Source organism: Tachysurus fulvidraco, chromosome 22 (genome assembly GCF_022655615.1).
Source record: "Tachysurus fulvidraco isolate hzauxx_2018 chromosome 22, HZAU_PFXX_2.0, whole genome shotgun sequence".
NCBI lineage: Eukaryota > Metazoa > Chordata > Actinopteri > Siluriformes > Bagridae > Tachysurus > Tachysurus fulvidraco.
Window position 1 is genome coordinate 12,914,897 of NC_062539.1, and position 13,283 is coordinate 12,928,179.

Here is a 13,283-nt window from a genome sequence, read left to right on the forward strand (position 1 = left end):
TTTTTGGATTTGTTAATGTGTTTTGTTTTCGGATTTGTTAATGTGTTTCGTGCAACGACTCAGACAACCCGGAAAAGGTAGGTATAGTTTGTGAATGGAAACTTACCGATCATTGTACAAGAGACCTGTCATTCAAGATATACAGGTGAATGACAGGTGTCTTGTCCGATGATCGGTAAGTTTCCATTCGCAAACTACACCGTTTTTGGATTTTTGGATTTGTTAATGTGTTTTCAGATTTGTTGTTTTATTATCGGATTTGTTGTTTTGTTTTCGGATTTGTTAATGTCACTGTATTTAAACCCAATCTTAAATATTTATTTTGAAGAGTTTATGTCAAGCACAAACTGATTCTAATCATTATTATCGATGTTTTTACTATAACTATACTATATACACTATAAGATAACTATATAAGGTTTTTGTAATAAATTGGTGCATAAAAACTATAATTATCTCTAATTTTACTAAAAAATAAAAACTGGAACGAATCACTGATTGAAGGATTTGAATCGTTTTAATGTACCGAACCGAATGAGTCGAATCCCTAAAAAGAATCATTTAGCATACCACTAACCCATAGATTGCTACACACCACCCGAAATACTTTACTGTCCGACTCCTTCTCCATCCGGGTACTCTGTACCTATGCAGCTTTAGCTTTCATTAGGCAGCCGTGTGGGAGGGAGCCACTTTATTGGCTAGTAGACGTGTCAATCAACGCCACTGTCAGCACGCTTGTCGGTCGTGGCAACGCTACAGACCTGCACGTAACACAATTGTACCTTTTTGTACAGAGAACCTGCAAATCTGGTTTTCGCAGCGCACAGAGAGACAAAACGCGGATAGTTTTTTTCTGTTAACCAGCTTTGTTTTTACAAACTATTATCGTGTTTTAACGTATGTAAATCGCGTAATTTTCTAAAAGGGGAAAGTTTAGCTCTGTCACCTGCTGTTGTTTTTACACATCAGTATCAGACAGGTAAGTTGACAACAAACTAAACAGCACAACCGCAGGAGTGTTGTGCACATGTTCCATGTTTACACCGCGACATGACAATATTTACAGTAATTGACGAACATAATGTCATTATAACTGCTTATAAAGTCTGATCCAGGTGATCAGATCCACCTGTGCACCTAATTACATTAGATCATATAGAAATCTACTGTGTATAGATTTGCATATTTTGGATGGGGATCCAATGATATTTTATTTACTAAAGTATCAGATTTGTCACCTTCTGTAACTGATGGAGAAGTTTTATTAAGATCCTGTGCACGTGCAGTAGGAGACTGACTAATATAAAATAAAACTATATTTCTGTGAACGTTCATCAACCAGAGGTGCCAATACTTATGATGAATTGTACAGCTGGACAAATCAATGGAGTTAATCAGTGTCTAAATGCAGGTCGTAGCCAAAGAGGGTAGTTATCGTGTGGCCTAGTACAGGATAGGAGTGTAGAAAAGTTTGCTTGTGTTTTATTGTCATGTAGTTCTTTGTTGTTTTTTTAATCCCAGTGTTATAATGACCATCAGGGCAGAGCTTTAACTGAGAAATCTAACTTAATTCCAAGGATCAAGAATTGATGTGTGTGTGTGTATATATATATGTATGTATGTGTGTATATGTATATATATATATATATATATATATATATATATATATATATATATATATATATATATATATATATATATATAATGTATATGTATATGATGATCTATATAATTATTGAATAAACAGGTGCATTTAGTTAACAATTCATAATAATAATAATAATAATGTAAATTCTTACCACTATTATTATTGCTATTATTACACAATTATTGGTAATATTACTAATATTAGCTCTGTGTGTTTGAGTGTGTGCTTTTATAGGAAATTATTTATAACAGCCAACTGCTGATGGTTGTATTTATATTTTTTGTTTATTAAAGAATGTTAATGTGGAACGTCTCTGAAGTTAGTTCCTGTTCTTGCCCAAGTTATAACAGCTATAAACACACATCTCCTCTCCAGCCTCTGTTTATTCTTTCTTCAAGTTAGTAAGACTAAAACATGCAGCTTGTCATGCTACTGAGAACCCACAAAGAAGTGTGAACTCCAGGAAGTGCTTCAGGAAGCAAAGCAGACAGCAGCTGCATCTGAAATTTACCTGTTCTTCCACTGAACCCAACAATCTACCTATATTAAAGGAGATGTGTAAAGTACATGGTGTGTTCTCACCTTCTTCTTTTCCCTCACATCATGTTCCTCTGCAGGACGTCAGTATGGTGCAATGGTTTGGCTTCATGTTCGTACTGATTGCTGTTGCATGTAAAACAGCAGAGGGGAAGAGAGATGAAGTGCTTTACTGCTCAGGTGAGTTAGTCAGGTGGGATGAGAATTGTCTTGTGCTGAGTTCTGGATTGTGATGATCAGTGTTAAAGATGTTGATTAATTCTCTCTAACAGCAGCTCTGACAGTAGCGAAGGTTTATATTAATGCACTTGCTCCGATACCTTATCGTTTCTATGGTAACAGCTCGTTCACACAGAGGTGTACCATGGATAATCGGATAAAAATAAATGATTTGAAAATGTGTGTAAATGTAGATTTTGTGATGTTTTCTGTAAATATAACCAGAATGGAAGGAGTCTCCAGTGTCATTGCTTTACAAGAGTCAGAGGTAAAGCTGGGACTTCAAGAGAGAACTAACTTGTTTAGATGCACTTTTAGAGAGATGCTGCAGTAGAAAATAAATAAAACATGCTGGTGAGGGAAATTAATCAGCTTTGTGTTGGTCAGTCCATCATAAAGTCGTTAAATTATTGATTACTTTCCTTAAAGTGTTGATGAGCTTGTGATGGACACAGCACACTAAACTCACCAGCACTGAGATTTCACCTTAAATCCTGTTTTTAAGAGGCACCCAGGCCTGGCAGTTCCCATGGGGATGATCGAGCATGACTAAGCAGTGACTAAACCCCACCCCGATGTCAGGACACAACCACCACTACGTCTTTCATAACATTCAACCGTCTTTATTTTATCACTTTATTAAAGTACACGTATAATTTATTATAATTTTTTTTTGTTTAGTTATATGTTTCCCCAACAGGGAGCTTCACGTGTGACTTTAGCATTATTTAGTCCCGCTGGTTCAGAGTATTAAAAGTGTGTTTTGATGACCTTATGACCTTTAACTGATTCTTCTGTGCAACAAAATGGAAATTCAGGCTTCATCCCTAAGCCCAGAATCCAGAGCTGTTACCCAAATCATATATTTCCACCCCGCTTGTTGGATTACATCTTCAGTATTTTCACCATTATTTCATTTTTTTAAAATTGTATAAAATTGTAAAAAGTTGTATTGTTTATTTCATTTAAGTGTGTTCTAGTTTTAAGTGAGGTGTGAGACAAATGTGTAACTATTTATTTATTTATTTATTTATTTATTTATTTTTAATGAATAAGAATAATCAAAAAATTCCATCAAAACATCTCTGACATGTTAGCTAATTAGCTAGCAGGCTGCAGTATTAGCTAGCTACTATTACGATGCTCAGGTTCTTAGTGTTTGCGCTACAGGAATCCTCACCGTCTTACATTTTCTGATAAATTATTAGGGAAAGTTTTCTATGTAAATATTGCATTTGTGCAATGAATAAACAAACAAAAGTGTAATGACTCCACGTGTCCTGCAGCCTGCAAGGCGATTGCTGAGGAGCTGAAATACTCCATCAGCCAAATCGACCCGAAGAAGACCATCGATGTGGGAGGCTTCAGACTGAATCCTGATGGAAGCCTCACTGATAAAAAGGTAAAATTAGATCATTTGTTCAATCAGTGTGTATGTACTACACATGCTAAAACACAACCTTAGGAGGGATAAAACACACACACACACCTTCCCACATTATAATCTATTTAAAGTCTAACTTGACAAAATAAAAGCACAAAAGAAGCAACAAAAGAGTCATTAGCATTGGTGAGACATCACAAGACAAGAGACTGAACGCAGCTGCTTTAAATCTTTCTTTAAAATGGCAAAAGTTATTTTTACTTTTCGGGGTGAAATCATTGAGGTGTGTAGATCTTAAATAAAAGTATCACTGAACATGTGGGTTTGTTAGCATCTGACTGGATGCTGATATCTTATTACACTTATTCTGTTTTTAGTTATTTACTTGATTAAAAAAACTTTAACTGTAAAATCTTCGACAGTTTATTTCGATTCATTCTTATAATTCCGGGGCAGCTGGTGCACAGTTGATGTCTCATATTAGAAATCACAGCCTCGTCATTTCATCAGCAATGTTTTTTTTGTTTTGTTTTTGATTTTCCCTCAATTTGAGCCATACTGCTACTCTACCCCCGTGTGCCCTTTGTAGATCGTAGAGGCTCGTAACACTTGCTGATGTAAAAAGGGCAGTTTTAACTGTTTCCTCTTTAACCATGGTGTCAGTATTTAAAGGTCAGACCCAATGAACTCAAAGGCCTGACCCTGGCTGTCCAGGGAGCGTCATTAGGTGGCCGAGTCGCCTATTGATTCGGGGTTAATCTCCTTTTGATCGTAGCCACGGATGAATAACAAGTGTTTACTCAGGCTTGCCTTTTCCTCTCGCTCTCCCTTTCTCTCTCTCTCTGGGAAGTTAAACCAGCTTGTAGTTGCGTTGAAACAATTCATCATTTATTTTTCACTACAAAGCAAAACATAACTGCTACAATTGATTATTACGAATTTATTTACATTTATAATCTCCTTTGTAACAGTTACATATTAAAAGGTGACTCTTGGTTCCTGCATGCCCCCCCTTTTTTGTAAAATAGAAAGAAACACGGATTAAATAGCACATCTATCGTGTGTTTTTTGTTTGTTTGTTTGTTTTTTACCAGACACATGGACAGGATTTTATTAGCGTCATTCTCAGACTAGATTAGCAAAGCTTGCTTCTTGTATTGACTACATATGCTAACCAGAGACCCCGACGATCCCTGTTACTTCCTTCCAGACTTTATTTTTCTTTCCAACGTAAACATTTAATGAGAGTGAAGAAGTGATGAAACCACGGTTGTGAGTTTGTCTTCCATTTTTATGTCGAGCAGTAAATCATATCTGACCACTGATCTGTAAACATCTGACCCCACACACGGGAGGCTTAATACGAGGAATCGATCGAGACAGTATTTGTTGCTTTTCATTGTCATAATCTGTATAAATTGAATTGAGTAACGAACAATCATGTTGCTTGCTCGTGTGAATGAAGTGTTCGTTCTTATGCTCTTACTATGTTACAGTCCTGTAATGTCTGATTAAATTTAAGTCCAATCTCTGATCTTCTTTGACGGAAATTGTTAAATTTGTCATCTTTTTTCCTCTCACTGTTTTTTTCTAAAAACCAAAAAAACACTTCTGATGTTGGTTGCTGTTCCATTGAGGCAAAATCAGTGAAGGATGGCATCCTCGAGCAGCCTTTCTCACACACACACACACACACACACACACACACACACACACACACACACACACACACACACACACTCCCACTCCCACTCCTTTATCCCAGCAGAAATTCTTTATTGACAGGCTCTATTCAAACCCCTCCGACTGTTACGGCCACAAATTTAATTCCCCACCATGTTCACGATGACGAGCTCCAGCCAGCACCAGAAGCTTGAAGCTCTAAAATTCTGACGACTTTAATGAGTTGCGTTTGGAGAATAATAACCCGAGATGTTTCATCTGATTTATTCTCACGCTAAACTCCGTCCTCACTTTGTTTCATTTTCCACAATAATATTTCACAACACAATGTGGCCTTTGTGCCTTTCTTTATCATCTTCCTGTTCCTGTGGAGCGACTGGAGCCATTCCTTAATTCATGCTCCAAGTCGATTGTATCCTGTCTTATCTCTCTCTCTCTTTTTCTGTCTCTCACTCTCTCTCTCTCTCTCTCTCTCTCTCTCTCTCTCTCTCTCTCTCTCTCTCTCTGTGCATCCATCCGACTGTTTTTTTTTTTTAATTAAAATCGGGAGGGATGAGCGCACGGGTCGCTGTCCTTCTTCCCCGGGACCTTTTGTCTTATTTTGTGACCAGATGGCGGTGAGCCACGGAAGCTTCTTTGTGTCGCAGATCCTCGGAGGAGAAGAAGAGGAGGTTGATGGAGGGAGGGGGGTGATGTGGATGGAGGGATGGGGTGTGTTGAAGGCCAAAAAAAAAGCACCTCTCTAATGTAATGGGACCGGAAGGGTCCATACTGTGTGTGAAAGGGGGCAGCCGGGGTCATATCTACATGCTGAAAAAAAAAATGCAGCTCATCCGCAACCTGCCCCTAAATACCCCCCCACACCACCCCTTCTTCTTCTTCTCCTCCTCGGTTAATACCCCCCAACTCTACTCTCCATGCCTCCTCACCCCTGCTCCCCTTTTTCAGCGGGATGACAGGGAGAAACTTCCTGCTTTGATCAGTCGAGGGTGGAGGAGAGAGAGCGCTGTTTACCCTGCACTTGGCTGCTGTTGACAACCGCCCCTCCCCGCCGCTTACCCCCCAGGCAGCGCTCCATTCTCTTCTCCTGCCCCCTTCCCCTGCGCCCTTCCGGAGGGAGGCCCTGGGGGCGGGAGCAGCGCTGCACCTTGACCTGTCTAGACGCCACTGCCTCGTTGTTTTTTTTTTTGTTTGTTTTGTTCTCCTAACTTTTTCGGGACGCAGGTTAAAAGTCAGCATGGTCGCACCGTGGACTCGTTTCTCCGCTCTGTTCAATACGAACGGAAGGAAAAGGTCATCACCGTGACCCTCCTGCCCTTCTATTATCACTGGGGTTTTTTTTTTTCACTTAATTTTTTTTTTTTTGCTTTTGTAGTAAAAAGTGGAAGTTTTGTGGTTTGTAGGTTCCGCTGGCCCGCTCTGAGACTCACCTGTCTGAGCTGTTGGAAGGAGTTTGTAATAACATGAGCGAGTATGCGCTGTACGAGGATCCTACCACTAAACAACAGAGCTACAGAAGATTCGCACCGAGGAGCAGCGACGGCGGGAACTTTCCAGATTTTAAAAATTTTAAATTCTCGGGACCCGAAGGTTCAGATTCCTTAAAGTTTGCTGTAAGTATTTATTTACTTTTTTCTTTCAGCCTTTCCCTATGTTACAGAGCAGTATATATTGTTTAAATGTATCCAATTTTAGTTTTTATCTAATTAAAGTCAAATCATTTGGACATGTTTATCTTCTGAAGAGCTAAATAAATACATTTCTGACTGAACCAAATTCATCTCTTCTGGAAACTTTAGCAATTCTACTTTATTTATTTTACTACAGAAATGAATTTGTGATCAGAATCGTTTTTCTGTGCAAGTCCAAGTGCATTCTGATAAAAAAGAAAGATTGTTTACACAGTTTGTGGTCTTGTAATTGAATATTTTCCCAAGTTTTTTTTTTTGTTTGTTTGTTTTTAGTTTTTAGAGCTGTGAGAGAAGGAGAGAAAGAGAGAGAGAGAGAGAGAGAGAGCTTGTTTTGGGTTTCAGAAGTAGAAAGTGTTGTTTTGGGTAAATGAGCTCATTATTCGCTCTCACAGTGACGTCAGATATGTTGAGTTTTGTGGATGTCCAAATCCACCTGTGTCTCAGGTGTTAAAGTTGTGAGAGAGTGTTGTAGTGAATTTCTCTCACCACTGGACCACAAATAATCCAACATCTGTAAAATTCTGACTGTTTTGCGCTCAATTTAAACCTGATTGTTTTATGTTTGTTTGTTTGTTTTGGACTGTTTCAAATTTTAAGTAAAACTGATGATGCTGGAAAATTTGAAGTTGGTTTTATCATTTTATCATTTATCATCATTTTACACAATCAGATCCTTTCACCTCATGAGCTTTCCAAGATGGCAGCCGTGCGTACGTTAGCACAATAAAGATGGCCGCCGCTCGTCCTCACACACACACTGTTTGGAACATGCATGTTTTCTTTTGCTGTGTAGTGAAATCTGATGTGTGTTTCAGTGTGAAACCATCGTGGAGGAGCTGGAGGACGACATCATCGCTCTGTTTGCACAACAAGACGAGCGCGTGGCCCAGAGGTTATGTAGTGAAGTGTCAGGTATACACACACACACACACACACACACACACACACACACGCATACACACATGCAGTGGTTGTTTGTGCACTCAGGCTGCAACATGTTTACTTATTTATCTCATGACATCATAACATTAATCACATTTTATGATTTTAGGATGAAATTTTTTTGAAGATGCTATATTTTATTTCATATTTAAGTGTGTGTGTTAATATTTTTTGCAACTATACAGCTATAATCTACTTTTAAACCCTAATCATTTTCAAATTAATTAGAAAAAATGTAAAATACAAAAATGTAATTTTTTTGCTAATAAAATTTTACCTTTGTTTAACACCGATATTTAAAAAATACAATTAAAAAAAAACAAGTGGAAGTGGCACTTCCTTAAAGCTAACTATATATTGTATTGTATTGCTTATTCTGAATATAGTCATTGTTTTGTGTGATTTGTTTATTTATTTATTTTGGTTTTCTTTCTTTTTTTTTTTTTCCCTTTTTTTTATTTTTTTTTTTTTATTTGACCCAAAATTCTAAAATCTTCTAGCTTTATTCAATATTTTAGCATACTTTAATTTGAACACAAAAAAATAATGTTTTCTGATTGTTGGTTACGTCATCGTGTGTTTGCGTATAAAAAAAAATATGAAAGGCCAGAAGTATGTCGTTTCATTTCCGCTTCTCCCGAAAGCAGCTATGATCACGTGGAAACGCAGAAATACGTCACGTCATGATCACGTTGCAGCGACATGAAGCAAGTCGTCATAGAGTCGTTATTATTCTCCTTTATTCTCGTCTGAGTGATTATTTCATCCCCGAAAACAGAAAGAAGGCACAAGCACAAGACGACGACCGACCAGTCTTCAATTTTAATCTTTTGTTGTTAAACAGCAAGTGTTAATGTGTGCGGTGAGTTTATAGCCGGTTCCAGGTGAATATCCGCACAGAGAAGGTGGTGTTTTGTATGTAAACCTTCATTTTGTAGAATATTCGCTTGTCAAGTTTCGGTTGATGCGATGAAATGGAAATTCGTGAAAAGAGACAGCAAAACATTCTGACTACAAAGTTTTGCAGTAAAGCTGCTTTGTGTAATTTCCTATGACACCCTGCTGTTTGAATATTTACTAGTTCCTCAAAAACATTGGCACTGAAATGAAAATCAGACGTTAACACGTGATCAGAAACTGACGTGATGCTTCATATCTGCATCATTGCGGAATTGTCGTTGTTGGATCGTCTTTTAATTCAAAGCCGATTTTTAGTTTTCTGAAGTGAATCATGAGAGAGGTTTTGTTAATGGTTAAATGTAGTTTTTTTCTCATCTGCATCGGGAAAAAAAAACGAAAGTAGTAAAATATTTGTGTTAAAATTTCTTGGATGGAAATCTTCGTGTTTTGTTTGACTATATAACATTTATATAAAAAACAGTCAGACGTTCGTTTCGTCACGTCTCCTGTGTGAAGGTTTTCAGGAAACGAGCTCAAGTAACGAATTACTTCTAGAATTAAACACCGTTTGTGTTCATATTTTTATTTAATTTTGCGATGTGGAAATGTGCTACACACTCTGCTCTCTGAACACACGGGTGTGTATCCCAGGATTTATTACTAATAAAGTGATAACCGAATTTAAGTGTAAAATAAACTTGAAAAGGCTCGTTATTCATCAAGAACCAGTCGATGTTGCGTCTGCTCAAGTTTCAGTTTGTTACCGTGAGAAACTCCGAGCTGATCGAATGTCGCGTTAAAATAGCTTTTATAATATCATTTTATAATAACGTTGATTTATATATTACTAATTAGATCTCTGATATATTTCTTATTTCATGATTACAGCATAATACAGAGTGTGAGTTTTGTGTCTGAAGGAATTTTTCAAGAAATATGCGATAAAATACCTTTAGATTATTTTTGTGTGATTTTATTTGGTTGCTAGCTGCATCAGTCTGAGTGGACATTTATTTATTTGTTTGTTTGTTTATTTATTTATTTTAATTTGAACGATTTATAGCAGATGTATTTGTGCACAGCTTAGTGAAAAGAATTAATATTTTCACAAATATTGTTATGTTTGAATGTCAGAATGTGAACTTGTGAAATCTTTCAGGTTAATGTTAATACACATCATTTTAGTGCAATTCGAACTCGCAGGCATTGTTTTTGTTGTTCACTTCACTGCAATGTACACAGAACTATTGGTGGACCCTTTTGGTTCCTTTATTGTGTGTGTATGTGTGTGTGTGTGTGTGTGTGTGTGTGTGTTTTGCAGGAAGTGATCTCATTATGAATAAATGACTTAAAATAAAATGGTGTGTTGGTAGAAAGCAAATGTTGGTATAAACATGGACAACAAATCCAAATACATGTCTGACAACTTGTTTTAAATGACAAATTGGTATATTAGTTGACAAATCAGTATATGAGTATATTAGTTTTTAATTGTTAGCAATTTTATTATTTGTAGCTTTTTTTTTTGCTAAAATCTTAGTGTTTGGATTAAATGTTGATTTAGAAAACTATACACGCCTACAAACAAACAAACACACATATACACACACACTTCCTTGTCAGACCGAGGCACCTGCACTTCTTCTAGTTTATGTTATGTGTAACACCGTGTGTTGTGTTTTTCAGGTCACTGTAAAAGTGACGCGTTCCAGCACACTGAGCTGTGATTCAACACACTGACCGAACACCTCAACACTTCAAGGGCTCAGAGCCGGACCGGGTTCTAAGCAGAACCTCAACGAAGGACCAACTTTCAGAATGAACAAGCAGAGACCAAAGTGATTTATATGCCGTTGTAAAGTTGAGTTGTACAGTAATAGTATGCTCATAAAGAAGAATAAAAGTGTTTTAAACAGACACTGACTTTAGTATTTTTTTATTCTGAACACTGAAGCTAGTCGCGTTTAGTTACACAACATGCTGCAGTGCATTGTGTGCTGATGTCATCGATGTTGTCAATGGTCACGTAAGGATGCGCTCAGCACACGTGTCACAATGCAGCGTGCGTATGGCTTTTCTCAGGCTTCTAAGGAGCTTTATTTTGCAGAATTTTCATCACTTTAGTGTTTTTATAACGTTTGTAAAGTAAAAACAGCACGCAAAATCAGTGGACTCCAAATATAGTTCCATGATCATATTATAAATGAGGATTGTCAGGCAAATGATCAGCAATGTTTTAGATTTTGTACTGCATGGTAACCATAGTAACATATGCACTCCTGGGGGGAGAATGGGATTATTAAGAGTTTCTAGCTTCTTATGGTGCTTTCACACCTATAGTTCGGTTCATTTGGTCCGGACCAAAAGCAAAAAATTATACATTGTAGCTTTTTAGCAGTTTTGGTTCCTTTTCACACCACACTGATCGTTCTGTGCTGCACCAGTTGAAACGAACCAAAATGCAGTCATGTGATAACATCCACATCACTCATTGGCCACAGAGCCTTGTACCAGAGTTCGTTTGAAAGCGGTTTTAGTAAAGGAGGCGTGGCTTTTGATTCAGTCTTATTGAAGGGGCTGTGACATCTGATTCAGTCTTATTGAAGGGGCTGTGACATCTGATTCAGTCTTAGAGAAAGGGGTGTGGCATCTGCTTCAGTCTTAATGAAGGGAGTGTGGCATCTGCTTCAGTCTTACTGAAGGGGGTGTGGCATCTGCTTCAGTCTTACTGAAGGGGGTGTGGCATCTGCTGCAGTCTTACTGAAGGGGGTGTGGCATCTGCATCAGTTTTAGTAAAGCAGGTGTGGCCTTTGAGTCAGTCTTGGTGAAGGGGGTGTGGCATCTGCTTCAGTCTTAGTGAGGGGGTGTGGCATCTGCTTCAGTCTTACTGAAGTGGGTGTAGAATCTGTGTCAGTCTTAGTGAAGGGGGTGTAGAATCTGTGTCAGTCTTACTGAAGTGGGTGAATATGGGGGTGATGGGGGTGTAGAATCTGTGTCAGTCTTACTGAAGTGGGTGAAGATGGGGGTGATGGGGGTGTAGAATCTGTGCCAGTCTTACTGAAGTGGGTGTAGAATCTGTGCCAGTCTTACTGAAGTGGGTGTAGAATCTGTGCCAGTCTTAATGAAGTGGGTGTAGAATCTGTGCCAGTCTTAGTGAAGTGGGTGTAGAATCTGTGCCAGTCTTAGTGAAGTGGGTGTGGCATCTGCATCAGTCTTAGTGAATGGGTGTGGCATCTGCGTCAGTTTTAGTGGAGGGGGTGTGGCATCTGCATCACTTTTAGTGAAGGACGCATGGACTCTGTGCCAGTCTTAGTGACGAAGCGGGGGCATCTGCGCCAGTCTGCATGAGTGAGAGTATCTGCTACAATATAAATGAGAACCGGAACTGACTTGGATGTTTCACAGCATTAAATGTAACAGGTCAAAAATGTTGGCAAATCACTGCCTTGTAAGTGGATTCAAACTCTCTCTGGGACAGTAACAGAACTTACATCACCTGCTTTCACTGTCTTTTTCTCTCAGTTATAACAAACAATGTGTTATTTAATAAATACTGTTTTTTACACACAATTTTAAGGAATGGTTTGAAGAGACTTGATATCTGATTCCTGGCTGATTCTTGTCTGTGATAAATCAGTGAAAAACAAGTGAACATTTATTTTTTTCTGTGTACAGTGGAACATCTTAGCTGCTTCCTTTCTTATCCGTAATTTTAAACCCAGTGGCCAACTTTTACAATAATTTTCACACTCACTCTGCAACTGACTATGTAATTAACCCTCTAAGCCTCTTTTTCCTCTCCCTTCTTTTCTTTTTAGGCCTGAGGAAGCAGCTTGGTTTGCGTTTCTAAATGTTGCAGCCTAAGAAAGTGGCTTTTCTCTTTTGTGCTCAGCCGGCTGACTTAAGCCTAAATCCATGAGAGATCAAGGGTTACCAAGGTGCAGCTGAGACACACTGGCCAAGCGAAGCCTCATTTCCTATGCGCACTAGGTGACTGAGCTAAGGCAGAACTCTGAGTTTGCTTTGCTTTGTTATGTTTTCCTTGTAATGGCCGCTTTGTTCTCCATCCGTGATTTGTGTAAATTTCGCACAAGCTGATGCAGGATGGCCTGAAAGTCTCAGCTCGCAAATATAAGCTGTAGCAAGTGCTAAGTTCAGCATTAACTTGTATTCTAACAAGATTAAAATATATTTGTCCTGGAGATTAGCATGCTTAAGTCCTCCTTTTAACTTTCCCAGTGCACTTTGATCTGCACGGTGAGGCGAAGGCTCGGCC

General features: G+C 38.3%; 1 protein-coding gene across 2 annotated transcripts; it reads left to right on the forward strand.

The window, feature by feature from the left end:
- The first annotated feature begins 53 nt into the window (after positions 1-53).
- Positions 54-10,924, forward strand: cnpy1 (canopy FGF signaling regulator 1). Of its 2 annotated transcripts, none has more exons than XM_027142801.2 (6): positions 54-77; positions 2,269-2,368; positions 3,694-3,809; positions 6,878-7,087; positions 7,981-8,077; positions 10,694-10,924. In XM_027142801.2, the coding sequence occupies exons 2-6, from the start codon at positions 2,278-2,280 to the stop codon at positions 10,732-10,734; spliced, it is 555 nt and encodes a 184-aa protein (XP_026998602.1). In that variant the 5' UTR covers positions 54-77; positions 2,269-2,277; the 3' UTR covers positions 10,735-10,924. The 2 variants fall into 2 exon arrangements, with proteins under 2 accessions (XP_026998602.1, XP_047662523.1); XM_047806567.1 differs by lacking the exon at positions 54-77 and adding an exon at positions 681-982.
- Positions 10,925-13,283: the final 2,359 nt, after the last annotated feature.